The following is a 17,863-nucleotide window of genomic DNA, read 5'->3' as shown; positions in this document are numbered from 1 at the left end:
GCCCCCTGCTCAAAGCAGGACCAATCCCCAATTTCTGCCCCAGATCCCTAAATGGCCCCCTCAAGGATTGAACTCACAACCCTGGGTTTAGCAGGCCAATGCTCAAACCACTGAGCTATCCCTCCCCCCCTTTAATTGAGATGTGTCTCAGTTCCCACGCTTTGTCTGCCTTTTGTATTGAGGACTAATTTTACCGTTAACAATCAGAGCAACAGGTGGCATGTAAATGCACCTTCCTGCTCTTTGCTCTCAGTCTACACCTTTAGGAGATTGCTTCCCCTCACTGGCTGGAACTTTGTGGAGGCAGAGTCAAGGCCCTGCTTGTTCTTCTCCCTTGCCCATTCTGCGCCCAGCTGTGTGGGAGAGGCAGTAGCAGCCCCACAGAGGCTGCTTTCCCCATCCCATGATGTGGGTTGCCAGTACAAGGGACTGGGGGGGGCGGGCAATTGCCTGATGCACTTCTGGGAGGGGAGCAAGGCAAGTCACATTCGTCTCCTCTGAATGTCCGGGGCTGGAACTGTCTCTTGCTATGTGAGTGTGTACACACCTCTCATCATTGGGCGTTACTGTAATGCAAATACTAATCACTCACCAGTCTTCCACAGCTAGACATGAATGTCTACTGAAAATAAGGTTGGTCTCATCTTAGTGAGAAAATGTTGTGTGGGGAAAACTTGTACAGAGCTTGCCTCTCCTCTAGCCTTTTGAAGCCAATGCCACTAGAGTTCCTCATCTTCATGAGCTCTGGACTCACACAGAAAATTTCTTAAAATGAATGTCACAAGGAAATAAATTCGTTTCTCTTTTTTTAAAGGCATCACATTTGGCATCTATAAATGTGTTCATTCAAAAATTATAAAAAACCTATGTACATCCCAAAAACCTATGTACATCCAGTACTATCTGTAGTTTGAGTGATGTGCTCTGATTAACACCCCTTTCCCTACAACTATTTTAATAGTTAATGAAAGATTTCATTTTTTATCACTTTATGCTCAGTTCTTTCATGACACCGGTTGCTTTGCTCTCTTCTTTCATTAGATGCTCAGGGCTATTGAAAACATCAAATGTTCAGCCACTCTCTACCTCTTCACGTTTGACACCTGGGATTCTCCTCTCTCAGTACTTCTCTGGCAGCACTTTAAACCTTGTGGCTATTCAAGTGAGTTAAAAAATCTGTATATTTGATATTTGCAGCAGCCTTTTCTTTGCATCCCTTCACTTTTTTTATTTCCCTTCCCCTTCTGTCACCTATCTCTCTGCTGTCCTTTACTGCACAATTTGTCCAACTGGAACTTTGATCTCTTTCATCAATAGATTTCCATCTGCCAATTGTGTTTCATTATCTTTCATATTTTGTGGTATGGTGAATTCACTCAGCAAGAGGTGGGAGACCTTTTAAACATGAATAAGATGAACAGGAAAAATACAGAGAGTACAAGGCATTTTATAACACCTGCTTGGATCTAGAGACGCACAGACTCTCAGGTTATGAACTTTTTCTCAAGAAATATGTACCTCAAAGTGAAGGCACATATGATCCAAGCAGTTGTAAACATTGCTCTTTTGGGGGAAACTACTTGCCTTATTACTTATTAAGGGTTTGTAGCTAGGTGCTAACAGTGTGCTCCCTGCTGTACAAGACACAGAGATTGTTCTTTCTGCCCCCAGTCCTGAGCAAAGGGATGACGGGGTGGCCAGACTTACTGACCTTCTGAGCTGCATATGACAAATCTTCACAAGTTGGAGAGCTGGGGGGCGCTTGCCGGGGCTCGGGGCTTTAGCATTGTGGGGAGGGGGTGTCTCAGAGCTTCAGCCCTGTGGAAGGCACCTGCCCAGGCTCGGGGCTTTAGCTGCTTTTGCTGATGCCTCTCCCCAAAGTGCTAAAGCAGAGGTTTTTCCTTGCAGAGCTACTAACACCTGGGAGTTAAAGGGAGGTGTCGTTGAGGGTAAGAAGGGGGGATTTGCCTGCTGGTCTGTGACTCAAGCTGTTGGAAGAGCCGAACCTTTAAATTGTGCCCCCTCCCCCTACTCATAGCAGGCAGCAGTCGTCTCTGGCGGAAACCCCTAGCCCAGTGGTTTTCAAACTGCAGGTCGCCACCCAGTACTGGGTTGCAGAATGTAAGGCACTGGATCACGATGGCTCTGGTCAGCACCGCTGACTGGGCTGTTAAATGTCCCGTCGCGGGTGCTGCCCAGCTAAGGCAGGCTAGTCTCTACCTGTTCCGACACCGCGCTGCACCCTGGAAGCAGCCAGCAGTAGGTCCTAGGTGAGGTCCTAGTAGCTCCTAGGTGAGGGGTCCATAAGGCTCCACAGTCTGCCTCTGCCCCGAGCTCTGGCTCTGTACTTTCATTGGACAGGAACTGACCAATGGGAGCTGGGGGGGAGGGGGCGGTGCCTGCGGGCGAGAGCTGTGTGGAGCTGCTTGGGTACCTCCGCCTAGGAGCTGGACCCACTGCTGGCTGCTTTGGGGACACAGCACAGTCCGTGGTGCCAGGACAGGCAGGAAGCCTGCCTTAGTACCCCTGCTGTGCCGCTGACTGGGAGCCGCCTGAGGTAACCCCTGCCCTAACCCTGAGCCCCCCCAAAGCTGGAGCCCCTTCCTGCACCCCACACCATTCATTACTGTCCCCACCCCAGAGTCTGCACCCCCAGTCCAGAGCCCTGACTCCTTCTTGCACCCCAACCCCGTGCCCCAGCCCAGAGCCCCCTCCCACACCTGAAATCCCTCACCCAGCTCCACTGGGTCATGGACATCAAAAATTTTCTTCAACTGAGTCGCCAGAAAAAAAGTTTGAAAACCACTGCCCTAGCTCCACTATCCTGCCACAGGGCAAAAGCCCTGAGCTCCAACCCCCCACCCCCTATCTGGTAGGTGGGAAGTGGTGAGGTGTGGGGGACTCCTGGAATCGCACTTTAACTTTAAAAGAGACATGGTTTGACCACCCCTGGGATGTGGTATGGCCGTGTTACCCCAGGAGGAGACAAGGGAGGAGTTGTGGCTCAGTTCATCCCTTGATACTCCCCCCCCCCCGTTAGAGCAGATGATGCGAGGGAGAGTATAAATTACTTTGCTCCATTTTGTGGAGTAGCTCACTTCTTTTTCCCTTCCACTGTGTGCCTGCCCAACTGCTCTGCCTGGGGAGTGGAAATGGGAGGTGCAAAGCTAAGGCTCTTCCTTATCCTTGGCCATCTCAGCCTCCTTCCAACCCACTTGTTCATAAGGGGAGCATCAGGCCAGCAACTGCTGCTGTCTCTCCTGCCTTTGGCATCACAGTCTGAGCAGCCCTTATTCAGCTGAGGAGGAGAGTAATCTTGCTCTCCTTTGCAACCAAGTAAGGGGATGTGAAATTCTTGCTCAAATTAAAAACAGTCCCTGTCCAGAAAACCAGACAGTAAAGAAGAAGACAGGTTGCCCTGTTAAGGCATGGAGAGGAATAACTTAGAGGACTTTTTATAATGTTTGGTTTTGTTCACTTCTCGTGGGTATCACTTAAGTGAGTCTGTAAGAAGGACCAGAAAGCAGAGTGAGTGGTGGATGGGTGAATCTGTATCTGAAGAGTGAGCTTTCAGGCTATTTCAGGGTTCTCTAGACTATGTCTGATTCTCTTGCATTAATCATTCTCTGTTAAAGTGTGGATCCACAGGTTTTGCTGTCCATGAATGTTTTGGATATTGAAAACTTGTTTATTTTTGCTGTCTTCTACTAGTTCAGTCGCAATTTGTACTGATATTACTTACAATCATATGCAAAAAAATTCTTAAATTCATGTTGCTATGAAGAAAAGTACAAATACAATGCATGTTATGAGTTGATGTAGATGAAGGTGAAACTCATTGCACAGGCAGTCATCAAGGGGTAAAGCACCCATTGTCTGGGAAGTCTGATCTTTTCTGTGGTTTCTTTGTGTTGCAAAGCAGCTGCACAAATGAAGGGTTGACACAATGCTTCTGTTTTGAAGCCATGTGGTTCTAAGTGAGCAGGTTTGGGCTAAATGGATTTCCAGATGGAAAGCCCAGGGGCTAAGAGAGAGATGTGGAATAATGTATTGAAGAAGAGGAGGGATTTCAGGAGACTCCAAGAGAGACAGAAGCTCAGCTGTCAGTTTAAGATTGACCTGTAATATCTTAGCTTGTGTCTCTGCAAACATGTAGTTTGTGGCCACTTCCATTGGAGGAAACAGGACTTGTGTATAGTTCGTAAATATTCAAATTACACTAAGAAAAAACCCTGAGTTTGGCTCACCAATTTCTGCTTCAAGTGGGAAACTGACCTGGAAGGCCCCAAAATCTGCTTAGCAAAGGGGAAATACTACAGTGTTACCCTGAGATTTAGTCACACAAAATCTGTGCACTTTAGAGATAAATTTCATGGAGTGACCTTAATGCAACCCTCTTGCATGTGTGTATTACAAAGAATCTTGAAAGCATTCACACAGTGAAAGATCTTGTGGTAATGCACAAGAGGCCAGTGAAAGTTACTGTGAGAATAATATACCTGCAGCCATACCTCATTGGGGTGTACTCTTGTCAGATTTTTACTAGCCAGTGAGTGTAGGGCTTGTTTTGTGTCACCTCAGAAGAATACTGAAAGCGGTAATGAAGAGAGGAGAGAGCAGTAGGAGATGTGGAGAGTTTACAGCCCTGCAGCTGTACATTTGTATGTATTTGTATGACAACCAATTCACCACTCCTGCAAATATACCAGGAGTGTGGGGGCAAGGTAAAGGGGCTGGTCTTGGCTGCACTGTACCCCTCTGATGATAGAAATAGGATGAGAGATGGCTAGAAAAGAAATGTATATGTGACAAGCTCATAGCTTTTGAGCAGATAAAGAACTAATAATGGGTTAAATATATGGATATTTTAAATTTAATTTCCTTACTGGGGATTTTTTTTGATTGCAGGTTATAATAGAACCTAATGTAGCATTCATAGCCTTGGCCAAGTTAGCATGACCTTTAAGTAGTGATAATCTGTCGAGTAGCTTTGAAGCGTGAAATATACTTTGTGGGAATTACCTATTTTCTGCTGTATTTTCAAGAGAAATCAAAGATATTTTAGGTGGCTCACATAGTGATACCTATAGCTGAGGTTGCTTGATGCATCCTATTAGAAGCATCTGAAAACAGGGTTGTATAACTTTGCCAAACTGTATCTATTTTGGGGCTGAAATTTTTCATGCTGGAATTCTGCCCAAGGCTGAATTTGTTTGGAAAACTTCAGCAAAAGTGGCTTCCTCCTTTCCAAGAATGATGCTAGAGAAAAATATTTTTTGTCTATGTTAAAAAAAAAATTGCATAACCATTGTATTGAGAAGCTTACGTGCTCCCCCCCTTCCCCCATGCTTTGGAGCTGTGGTTCTTCAACCAGAGGTACACGTACCTCTGGGTGGACACAGAGGTCTTCCAGGGGCTACATCAACTCATGTAGATATTTGCCTAGTTTTACAACAGGCTACATAAAAACTAAAGTACAAACTAAAATTTCATACAGACAGTGACTTATTTATGATGTATATAATACTCTGAAATGTAAGTAAATATTTATATTCCAATTGATTTATTTTATAATTATATGGTAAAAATGAGGAAGTAAGGAACTTTTCAGTAATAATGTACTGTGCGACTTCTGTGTTCTTATGTCTGATTTTGTAAGCAGATAGTTTTGAAGTGAGGTAAAAATTGGGACAGATCAGACTCCTGAAGGGAGTACAGTAGTCTGGAAAGGTTGAGAGCCACTGCTTTGGAGCATGGACTTGAAATTTGGCAGAGAAGTGTCCTTGTGTCAAGAATGTGCTTTTTGCTGTCCCTGTGAAAATGTGCCCAATTTTGGCTGAATTATGAACCTCTAAAAATCTGTTTGCACGTGTTCAGTGGAGACTTAGGGCTTGGCTACACTTGCAAATTAGAGTGCATTAAAGCAGCCCTGGGTGCCCTAACTCCTGATGGGTCCACACTGGCAAGGCACATAGAGTGCCTGGACTCCGCAGCTGGAGCGCTCCTGGTAATCCACCTCCACGAGAAGCATAAAGCTTGCTGTGCCCCAGCTGAAACGCCTGGGCATCAGTGTGAACGAGGTGTTGCATTACTGCGCTGTGATTGGCCTCTGGAAACGTCCCATAATCCCCTGAAGTCAAGTGGCCACTCTTCTCATTGTTTTGAAATCGGCTACAGGAATGCAGATATGCCCTTTCATAGCTCCATTTCTAACAACTGGCATGCTTACCTGCTCCGGGACAAAGCAAGCCATTAGTGTGGAATGCTGCTGTTGTGAGTGTGTGTGGGGGGGTGGCGGGGAGGTCTGCTGCTGTCTGAACTTACAAGACAGCATGCTGACATGCTCTCAGCCCCCCAAAAGCCTACTCTCTCCCCCCACATAAACACAACACACTCCCTGTCACACTCTACCCCCCTCCACCCCCATTTGAAAAGCACGTTGCAGCCAGTTGCACACTGGGATAGCTACCACAATGCACTGGTCTTTGTGGCATTGCAAGAGCTGCTAATGTGGCCACGTCAGTGTGCTTGCAGCTGACAGTGTAAACACACGGCAGCGTTTTCCTTGCTGCGGTCTCCGAAGGCTGGTTTAACTCCCAGTGCGCTACCTCTGCAAGTGTAGACATGCCCTTATTAGAGTTTGGCAGCTAAATTGTCTGAAGATTCCATCTACACCGAGCATGCTCCATCCCCTCATAGCTCCTGAGTACTGACTAGACTATATGTATCAACCCCACTGAGCAACTGATCATGATTTAATTGGGGATTGGTCCTGCTTTGAGCAGGGGGTTGGACTAGATGACCTCCTGAGGTCCCTTCCAACCCTGATATTCTATGATTCTATGATTCTATGCTTCGTCCTGGGGCTGCAGGGGCTGGACCAGAGCTGTTCATACAATTGCTTCTCTCAGCAGCCAGCTGATGCTGTGGCCTTGAGTGCCAGAATTCAGAGCAGGGAGATAATTCAACCCCCTTTTATATATGCATTATTTACAGTCTTTAATTACATGATCACAAACTATTGCACAAGCATCCTTAATTTCAGTATTTCCTAACTTTCGAGTGCTTGACTTTGTAACTGTAATACTCTTTTAACATAATTTTATTTTTTGAGTTGGGGGAGTGGCGAGGGGGATTCACGTACGCACAAAAACATAGTGTGTGTGTGTGTGTGTATTGCAAACCTGTTGTTTCTGCAGAATCCTATGAAGAGTAAGAAACCATATTTGGAGAGTTAAACATGTTTGATATCTGAATATATGAGTGAAATAAGGTTATTGGCACCATCTAATTCCATGGGGATTGGTGTGCACTGGTTGTACAACTGACTGTAGTATTTGCAAAGAGACCAAGGATTGAATGTTATAGAGCTTAAATAGCCCCTTCCCTTCAGTTGAGACATAGTTGGTAGTATGAGTTTTAAAAGCCATCATTGTAGCTGCCAATTCAGTACCTGTTCCATGGATAAACGGAGGAACTTGCTGTCCAGTCCTGTTGATCAACTACTTTTCCCAAAAAAAAAACAACTTTTTTTAATTTAAAAATGAAGAATTGCTTGAGAAAGAAACTGAACAGTTTGTAGGATTTAATATTTAGGCTCCTTGGGGTAAAACAGCTGCATTTTATTATTACAGTAAACATGTTGCAAATTTTTCCAGGGCCTTTGCTGTCTCATTTGAAACTTATCAGAGATTTAGCTTGAAGAACCAATCAAATCAGTGATTTGCCATAACTGGAAAAAATATTTATTATGTGCAATACATTTTATTTTCATTTTGGTTTAATTTTTATATCGATCACACTTAACCAGATTTAAGCTGCAAATATGTGTTCAAGACTTACATTGTCAAACACGTAGAAGTGATAGTATATTAAAATGTACTTATAGTCTGTGTGCAAAAGCATGCAGTGCTATCTTTTCATGCAAAGTGCATGCAAGGGCAAGAAATCCATTTCTCTAATACTGAATTGACTTCCAACTAGTGCAGGAATGGCAGAGCCAGGGAATTTAGAAAAGAAATATGCTGTAAAAGGTAATTGTCCTTCTGAATTAATTAACTCTAGTGACAAATGAGTGGCTCTTCACATGCAGCATGATATTTATTGCCTGTTGGTCTTTTGTAGAAAATATTATTTTTCTCTGTGTTGCTAATCTCTTTTCTGGAACTAGATTAATTTCCATGTGAAAGAGATAATGGCTATATTAATTTGTTTTATCAACAGCTAATCAAAACGCATGCTTTTTGTTTTCCTGTGGTGCTTTCAGAGGAGTGTAAATACTTCAGGCAAGACCTGTATTACTGTGGGTGGATAGTGAGTTTGGAACCATTTCATAAAGTCTGTGCAGCTTACACTCGCTAAAATATTTGATGCTGTATTTCTCTTCACAGCATTCATTTGTAGGATGTTTTTGTTTGCTTTTAATCTGAGAGATATGGGTACTGTCTAGGAACAGAAGTCACCTTCTACAGGACAGGCCCAACAAAGAAAATAACAGAACACCACTAGCCATCACCTTCAGCCCCCAACTAAAACCTCTCCAGCGCATCATCAAAGATTTACAACCTATCCTGACAAATGATCCCTCACTCTCACAGATCTTGGGAGACAGACCAGTCCTCACTTACAGACAGCCCCCCAACCTGAAGCAAATACTCTCCAGCAACCACACACCACACAACAAAAACACTAACCCAGGAACCTATCCTTGCAACAAAGCCTGATGCCAACTCTGTCCACATATTTACTCAAATGACACCATCATAGGACCTAATCACATTAGCCACGCCATCAGGGGCTCGTTAACCTGCACATCTATCAATGTGATATATGCCATCATGTGCCAGCAATGCCCCTCTGCCATGTACATTGGCCAAACCGGACAGTCTCTACGCAAAAGAATAAATGGACACAAATCTGACATCAGGAATCATAACATTCAAAAACCGGTAGGAGAACAGTTCAACCTCTCTGGCCACTCAGTAAAAGATTTAAGGGTGGCAATTTTGCAACAGAAAAGCTTCAAAAACAGACTCCAAGGAGAAACTGCTGAGCTTGAATTAATATGCAGACTAGATACCATTAACTTGGGTTTGAATAGAGACTGGAAGTGGCTGGGTCATTACACGTATTGAATCTATTTCCCTAAGTTAAGTATCCTCACACCTTGTCAACTGTCTAAATAGGCTATCTTTATTATCACTACAAAAGTTTTTTCTCCTGCTGATAATAGCTCATCTTAACTAATTACAGGTTTCAGAGTAGCAGCCCTGTTAGTCTGTATTCGCAAAAAGAAAAGGAGTACTTGTGGCACCTTAGAGACTAACCAATTTATTTGAGCATAACCAATTTAACTAATCAATTTATTTGATGCATCCGATGAAGTGAGCTGTAGCTCACGAAAGCTTATGCTCAAATAAATTTATTAGTCTCTAAGGTGCCACAAGTACTCCTTTTCTTTTTGCGAATACAGACTAACACGGCTGCTACTCTGAAAACTATTGAAATTGACTCACTCTGACAAATTTGTGTTATTATTATTAGACTAATACTGTGCGATCTTCCTGCTCTGATCTGAATGCCATTCAGTAGTATAAAATCTAATGATGCTAGTTAACTTTTTTTGGTGATGGAAATTGTGTGTCATCGGAAGCCCTAAGCACTCCTAACTATATTTTACAGCTTGGAGGTAGCAAACCTGACTCGTGCAGATGCTGATCTGGAAGCCTATCGAATGCAGATGTGCAAAGAGGCGATTGCCATGTTGATGAAGAACATGGTTTTCAGACACAATGTCTCTCCTAATGTGGAGAAAAGGATGGGTTCAATTTTCAAAAAACAATTTTTTGCAATGGAGAATGAAGTTCAGGAGGAGTATAGAAGAAAGATGGTGGCTTTAACTGCCGAATGTAATCTAGAGACTAGGAAAGAAATGGAGGTTCAGCACCAACGAGAGAGAGCTGCAAATGATGAGGCTGAAGAATTAATTAAGCGACTGAATGAGAAGGTAAATCAGGTATGAAAGTAACATAACAATTTGTATGGTTACCCTTTTCCTACTATTCCATGTTATTTTTCCTGTGGTTTCTCTTTTAGACTGTAATGGCCACACTGGTTTTGTTTTCTTGCTATTGTAGCTGCCTAGTGAGAATTCCAGTAGTCTTTGTACATTTCACCCCTGTTAACCTAAAAAAGAAAACTCCCGAATTATTGTTTCATATTTGTCAAACCTCATGACTTCGATTAAGAAGATGGCTCAGAAGGAGTAACCAACACAATTCATGATTTGCCACTGGTGCTGCGCTTCCGCATGAACGTGTATTCCTATGTATTGAATAAAGAAAAGGAGGACTTGTGGCACCTTAGAGACTAACCAATTTATTTGAGCGTGAGCTCAGAGCAGAGGCTGTTCCTCTGAAACCTATGTATTGAATGTAACGTTGCTGCTGTTCAAGCTTCCCATTTTCCAGTGAGTTGTAGAGATAAAAGAATTCATATCAGGAACATATTCCCACAGACCAAGATGTGAAAACGTCCACCTCGGTGTCTTAAATTCTTTGTCACATGCTTGCATAGGCTACCAAAAAAAAATCATGTTTTATTTGAATGCAGTGTACTTGTTGTTGTTTAGTGCTTTTATGGTCGTTAATAAAACTGATTTTTTTGGAGAAATGGTTACTTTGATAAAAATGACCCACCAAAGATAATAGCAGCGTACAGGGGTTTGTGAGAAAGGGTTTGATGCAAGGCCTGTTGGATGGAGAAGTATTGTATGAGGATGCAGGTTGGTGCAGACCTGTTGAGCTCTTCCATAGGAACAAATAAGTATATGAGCTGTGACTCTTGGGAGGGTTTGCTTTTATTTTGACATATTTACACTAGCAGATAGGACTCAGCTGAAATTTGCTGGCCATGCCTCTCGTTGAAGCTGCTCCAGCTACCTTTCCTGCATTGTACCTTTTCTAGTGCTTTGTCCAGTTTGGTTTTAAAAGTCCCAAGTGATGGGAGACACTAAAAGATCCTGGCTTAAGGATAGGGGCTGGGGAAGAATTCAAAGCCAGACCCTTCAGTTCTTGTTATGATCCACTTATCTCCTTCCTCCCTCTCCTCTGCTTACCCCTCAACTGTTGTGCTCTTTGCACTCAGAGAAGCAGAGAGAAGTGGACTAAAATCTATAAAAGAATCTTTACTAGCTAGAGATACTATATTTCATGTCATTTACTTTTCCTCTGGAATGTGGAGGAAAGTGGCATTGCAGGGGAATAAAACGAAGCAATCCAAAGTGGAGAAATGTGGGTGAGACACCAGATGCAGAAGAAAAGGAGTACTTATGGCACCTTAGAGACTAACCAATTTATTTGAGCATAAGCTTTTGTGAGCTACAGCTCACTTCATCGGATGCATAAAGAGGAAAATGCAGTGAGGATGTTTTATACACACAGACCATGAAAAAATGGATGTTTGTCACTTCAAAAGGTTTTCTCTCCCCCCACCCCATTCTCCTGCTGGTAATAGCTTACCTAAAGTGATCACTCTCCCCACAATGTGTATGATAATCAAGGTGGACCATTTTAACAAGAATGTCTGAGGAACAGTGGGGGGGGTAGATGTGCAGGTGAACGAGCCTCTGATAGTGTGGCTGATTTGTTCACCTGCACATCTACCAATGTGATATATGCCATCATGTGCAAGCAATGCCCCTCTGTCATGTACGTTGGTCAAACTGGACAGTCTCTACGTAAAAGAATAAATGGACACAAATCAGATGTCAAGAATTATAACATTCATAAACCAGTCGGAGAACACTTCAATCTCTCTGGTCACGTGATTACAGACATGAAAGTTGCAATATTACAGCAGAAAAACTTCAAAACCAGACTCCAGCGAGAGACTGCTGAATTGGAATTCATTTGCAAATTAGATACAATTAACTTAGGCTTGAATAGAGACTGGGAGTGGTTAAGTCATTATGCAAGGTAACCTATTTCCCCTTGTTTTTTCCTACCTCCTCCCCCTCACCCCCCGCCCCCCCACTGTTCCTCAGACATTCTTGTTAAACCCTGGATTTGTGCTGGAAATGGCCCACCTTGATTATCATACACATTGTAAGGAGAGTGTTATGGATAGATGAACGGGGCTTTTCTGTTGAATATTGAAAATATGATTTAATGTTAATATTATTTTATTTCAAAATAGCTGCTCATTTCAGATCACTTAAAGAAGAATGCGTATAGTAAGCATTGAATACATGTGAGCTTAGTCTCAGTAATACATTAGTCTCAGTAATATTGGTACTTTTAAAATATATTAAACACGGGTAATCATTTGGATGTTCTTGTTTTTTGTCCTCTCCCAGTCTGCTATAGAATACAGATGTCTTCTGGAAAAAATTCACAAACTTGAGCAGAGCCACATGAAGAGGTTCCTTTTGGTGAGGCAGGAGGAGTACTTTGCGAAAGCTTATCGACAACTGGCTATTTTCCAGAGAACAGAGATCCATAATATCTTTTTTACACAGATAAAAAATGCCATTTTCAAGGGAGAATTGAAGTTAGAAGCAGCCAAAGCATTAGTGCATGATTACTCTAAAATACAGGTAATGATGTAACTATTCCACTCTTTAACTTCTCAACAGATAGCGATCACATAGTAATGTTTGTGAAATGTTTCTCTAATTATCTCCACTTGTAGAACTTTGCCATGTTATCACTTTTATAACTGATTGACAATAGAAATAAGATGCAAAACTACAGTCCCATAATTTTGAAATTTTAAAGTCTAGACAAAAATTATTAATTCATGTACGTAACCGTTCCCAGTAATGATGGGAGTTGTGCATGTTCATTCAGGCAGTCTGTTCCGGCTAATTGGGTTTTACATTACAAATCTGAATAAAACTTGACCTGTTTTTTAAATTCTTCAAAGGTGCTTAAGTGACTTAGACCCTAAGACTTAAGATCCTAAGTTACATAGGCACTTTTGGAAATTTCACACTATATCTTAAAGTGAAAATTGCTCTAGGGAAAGAGAATGTTTTTTCAAAAAGAAAAGGAGTACTTGTGGCACCTTAGAGACTAACCAATTTATTTGAGCATGAGCTTTCGTGAGCTACAGCTCACTTCATCGGATGCATACCGTGGAAACTGCAGCAGACTTTATATACACACAGAGAATATGAAACAATACCTCCTCCCACCCCACTGTCCTGCTGGTAATAGCTTATCTAAAGTGATCATCAGGTTGGGCCATTTCCAGCACAAATCCAGGTTTTCTCACCCTCCACCCCCCCACACAAATTCACTCTCCTGCTGGTGATAGCCCATCCAAAGTGACAACTCTTTACACAATGTGCATGATAATCAAGTTGGGCCATTTCCTGCACAAATCCAGGTTCTCTCACCCCCTCACCCCCCTCCCAAAAACCACACACACAAACTCACTCTCCTGCTGGTAATAGCTCATCCAAACTGACCACTCTCCAAGTTTAAATCCAAGTTAAACCAGAACGTCTGGGGGGGGGGGGTAGGAAAAAACAAGGGGAAATAGGCTACCTTGCATAATGACTTAGCCACTCCCAGTCTCTATTTAAGCCTAAATTAATAGTATTTGATTAATAGCAAATAGTATTAATAGCAAATGAATTCCAATTCAGCAGTTTCTTGCTGGAGTCTGGATTTGAAGTTTTTTTGTTTTAAGATAGCGACCTTCATGTCTGTGATTGCGTGACCAGAGAGATTGAAGTGTTCTCCGACTGGTTTATGAATGTTATAATTCTTGACATCTGATTTGTGTCCATTTATTCTTTTACGTAGAGACTGTCCAGTTTGACCAATGTAAACGGCAGAGGGGCATTGCTGGCACATGATGGCATATATCACATTGGTGGATGTGCAGGTGAACGAGCCTCTGATAGTGTGGCTGATGTTATTAGGCCCTGTGATGGTGTCCCCTGAATAGATATGTGGGCACAATTGGCAACGGGCTTTGTTGCAAGGATGAGTTCCTGGGTTAGTGGTTCTGTTGTGTGGTATGTGGTTGTTGGTGAGTATTTGCTTCAGGTTGCGGGGCTGTCTGTAGGCAAGGACTGGCCTGTCTCCCAAGATTTGTGAGAGTGTTGGGTCATCCTTTAGGATAGGTTGTAGATCCTTAATAATGCGTTGGAGGAGTTTTAGTTGGGGGCTGAAGGTGACGGCTAGTGGCGTTCTGTTATTTTCTTTGTTAGGCACAGACACACCCCTGGAACTCCGACCAGGGAGATTCTATCTACTACCCAAGATCCATAAACCTGGAAATCCTGGGCAAACTGGACAGTCTCTACGTAAAAGAATAAATGGACACAAATCAGATGTCAAGAATTATAACATTCATAAACCTGTCGGAGAACACTTCAATCTCTCTGGTCACGCAATCACAGACATGAAGGTCGCTATCTTAAAACAAAAAAACTTCAAATCCAGACTCCAGCGAGAAACTGCTGAATTGGAATTCATTTGCAAATTGGATACTATTAATTTAGGCTTAAATAGAGACTGGGAGTGGCTAAGTCATTATGCAAGGTAGCCTATTTCCCCTTGTTTTTTCCTACCCCCCCCCCCAGATGTTCTGGTTTAACTTGGATTTAAACTTGGAGAGTGGTCAGTTTGGATGAGCTATTACCAGCAGGAGAGTGAGTTTGTGTGTGTGGTTTTTGGGAGGGGGGTGAGGGGGTGAGAGAACCTGGATTTGTGCAGGAAATGGCCCAACTTGATTATCATGCACATTGTGTAAAGAGTTGTCACTTTGGATGGGCTATCACCAGCAGGAGAGTGAATTTGTGTGGGGGGGTGGAGGGTGAGAAAACCTGGATTTGTGCTGGAAATGGCCCAACCTGATGATCACTTTAGATAAGCTATTACCAGCAGGACAGTGGGGTGGGAGGAGGTATTGTTTCATATTCTCTGTGTGTATATAAAGTCTGCTGCAGTTTCCACGGTATGCATCCGATGAAGTGAGCTGTAGCTCACGAAAGCTCATGCTCAAATAAATTGGTTAGTCTCTAAGGTGCCACAAGTACTCCTTTTCTTTTTGCGAATACAGACTAACACGGCTGTTACTCTGAAACCTGTCAGAATGTTTTTTGTTTCTTTAAAAGAGCATGGCTCTCCGTATGCTTTCTACTGAGCATAGAGCCTACTACCCTTGGGCCCCAGTTCAGCAAGCATGTGCCTAGTTTAGGCACATGAGTAGTCCTGCTAAAGTCAACAGGACTGCTTATGTGCTTAAATTTAGGCACATGCTTCAAGTATCTTGTTGAATCAGGACCCTGAGTAGTCTCATTGGCCTCCATGGACTACTCTGGGTAGTAAGCACCGTGCTCAGTAGCTGGCTGTTCAGGCCCAAAGATCAACAAACTGTGTTAGACTGATGCAACTGTAATAACATGACACAATCATCTAATTTACAATACTTTTAACTAACTTGTATGGAAGTTCACTGTTGTTTTTTATTTGTAAAGGCTGTTTAATATTATTATTTTCTAATGCACAAAACTGGTCTAAATAGCACTCTCTCCGGTGTTAGTTAAAATGAATGTAACTTCTAATTAAGACATATATGTGTTCACATTCTTTCCTATAGGAGGACATTGAAGAGCTAATGGATTTTTTGCAGGCTAATAAGAAGTATCATCTGAGTAAAAGATTTGCTTTCAGAGAGTACCTAATAAATAATATACATTTATGGGATTCTCAAGCCTCTTCTCTCTTGAACACAGCAGCAAGCCAGATAACAAGTCTCATTAACAAGATGGAAAGGTAAATATAATCTCTATTTTAACTATTCCTGGTGTCTCCACTCCTACGTTATCTGAGTGACCTGTGGTATTCCTCAAAAATAATTTTAGCTATATCTAATAAAGGTTAATGAATAGAATTTAAAAGTTTACTGAGAAGATTTATTATTTTTAAAATAATTCAATGAATATTTAGTAGCTACCATATTGGTTATTCAGCATCAGAGTGTAATATACTGTCTTTGGCCCTGATCCCTCAACACAGAAATACTGCTGTCTCACATACCCAGTTAGAGCTCATTGACTTCAGTGAGGCTCTAAATGGGTACATCAGTTTATTTCTGTGCTGCATGTTACAGGATCAGGGTCATTGTGTGTGAGTGACTAATATTGCCCTCTGGTAGCAGTCCCACTGAGAGAAAAAGGTACTTTCTACTAATATTAGTGGCTAGAGAGATTCTTTAGCCCAAGTGGTAGAAGCATGTGCTTTTGGAGCTATTAGTTAAGGGTTCTAGTCCCAACCCTTGTGTGTGATCTAGATCTGAATTATGTGTTGCTGTGAATGTGTTCAAATAAGATCTTGGTTATTTTCTTTTCTCCCAGCCTCACTCCATGTCATACAAATACATGTCCAAGAGAATGACTTCCATGTTTGATTATAATATGTGATTTGCTTAACTGGATCATTTAGTTTTAGATTGATGCAGTGTCTTATGAGTAGAGTCAGATAAAATGTTTTTGTCAGTTTCCTTGACTGATGGGAACACGTACAGTTAGACTTATTAACAGATGCCCAGATTCTGCTGCTGGAGGATTATGGCTCCCACTGAAGCCAGCAAAAGTTTGGGGCTGATTATAGATCCTTTACTTATTCAGATAGTACTCACCCATGTGAATAACCCATTTAAGTCAATGGGAATATTTTTAATAAGAATTACTGAACAGGACCCTATGTACATGAAAATCTAGACCTAGATGAAAAGTGCAACTCTGATTCACTTCTAAATTTAACATGTAGGGTGAGGAGCTGGATATATGGTCTCAAATTGGCATGCATAAAAGTTTTCCAAAGGAAAGATGATCTCCACAGTTGACTGAGCTTATAAATAATATAATTGGTATAGATCTTTATTAGCAGACAAGCCACATGCTGCTGGGAATAGTAAAGAATAAATGTTGGCTAAAGTAATAAGTAAAAATGAATTGCAGAAAAAATATTTATTTAACTGTTTTGGGGTATTTCTTTTAGGTCATATAGGCTCTGGGCTGATTCAGATACAGTATTTGAGGATACCGTAGAAATATCCCTGAAGGTAATATGGAGACATAAAAATGATGAAATGGCGCTGGTGAAATGAGCAGTTAAAATTACATGACAGTATAGAGCAGTTTGAGGGAGAACTCTAGCTAGTACCAAGAGAGCTGAAGCATCTGCTAGCCTGGCATGTGGAGAAACTACTGAAAAGTATGCCAGAAAAGTAGAATGTGTCAGTGTGCAGGAAAACAAATTACTAATTTTTCTGTTGATCCTGTGCCCACATCTTTCTTTATATATTTTAGACATATATTGGTGCCAGTTGCCAGTCATCTGGGTGCCATGTATTGCAGAAACAAATATAAAATAGATTAATATAATCCAAACTTCTCAGCCAGTAACAGGACCATATAGACATATTACTATTTAAATTGTTTTCTTTCCTGCTGTTGTTCTCAATTGAAAGGTAAAAATAATAGAAGATCTAGAGTAGGGCTGTCAAACGATTAAAAAAATTAATCGTAATTAATAGGCATTAATAGGCATTTTAATCACACTGTTAATAATAGAATACCATTTATTTAAATATTTTTGGATATTTTCTATGTTTTCAAAGATAGGATCGGGGCTCTGGACTTCAGCTCTGCTCAGTGCTCCAGTCCCGCTCAGGGCTCCGGGCTTCATCCCCCATAGGACTCGGGGCTCCGGTCCCATACAGGGTTCAGGCCTTCAGCTCCCCCTCGGGGTGCGGGGCTCCAGTTCAGCACTTCAGCGTACCCGTGGAGCTGCACACTGGGACTTCAGCCCCCATGCTGCCCGCGGAGCTGTGGGTTGGGGCT

The 17,863-nt window shown here is 42.1% G+C and overlaps 1 protein-coding gene across 9 annotated transcripts in view; it reads left to right on the top strand.

Moving 5' to 3' along the window:
* The window catches only part of EVC2 (EvC ciliary complex subunit 2), a 166,545-nt gene that overhangs the window by 71,096 nt on the left and 77,586 nt on the right, over positions 1–17,863 (top strand). For 6 of the 9 annotated variants that reach the window (XM_048848895.2, XM_048848896.2, XM_048848892.2 and 3 more), the window contains 3 exons: positions 9,682–10,015; positions 12,356–12,595; positions 15,616–15,791. In XM_048848895.2, coding sequence (XP_048704852.1) covers positions 9,682–10,015; positions 12,356–12,595; positions 15,616–15,791 — 750 coding nt within the window. The remainder of the gene's footprint in view (positions 1–9,681; positions 10,016–12,355; positions 12,596–15,615; positions 15,792–17,863) is intronic. The other 3 variants (XM_048848894.2, XM_048848893.2, XM_048848891.2) reach the window with 1 other exon arrangement.

This window comes from Caretta caretta, chromosome 4 (genome assembly GCF_965140235.1).
Source record: "Caretta caretta isolate rCarCar2 chromosome 4, rCarCar1.hap1, whole genome shotgun sequence".
NCBI lineage: Eukaryota > Metazoa > Chordata > Testudines > Cheloniidae > Caretta > Caretta caretta.
This window is presented reverse-complemented; position numbering and strand designations above follow the sequence as displayed.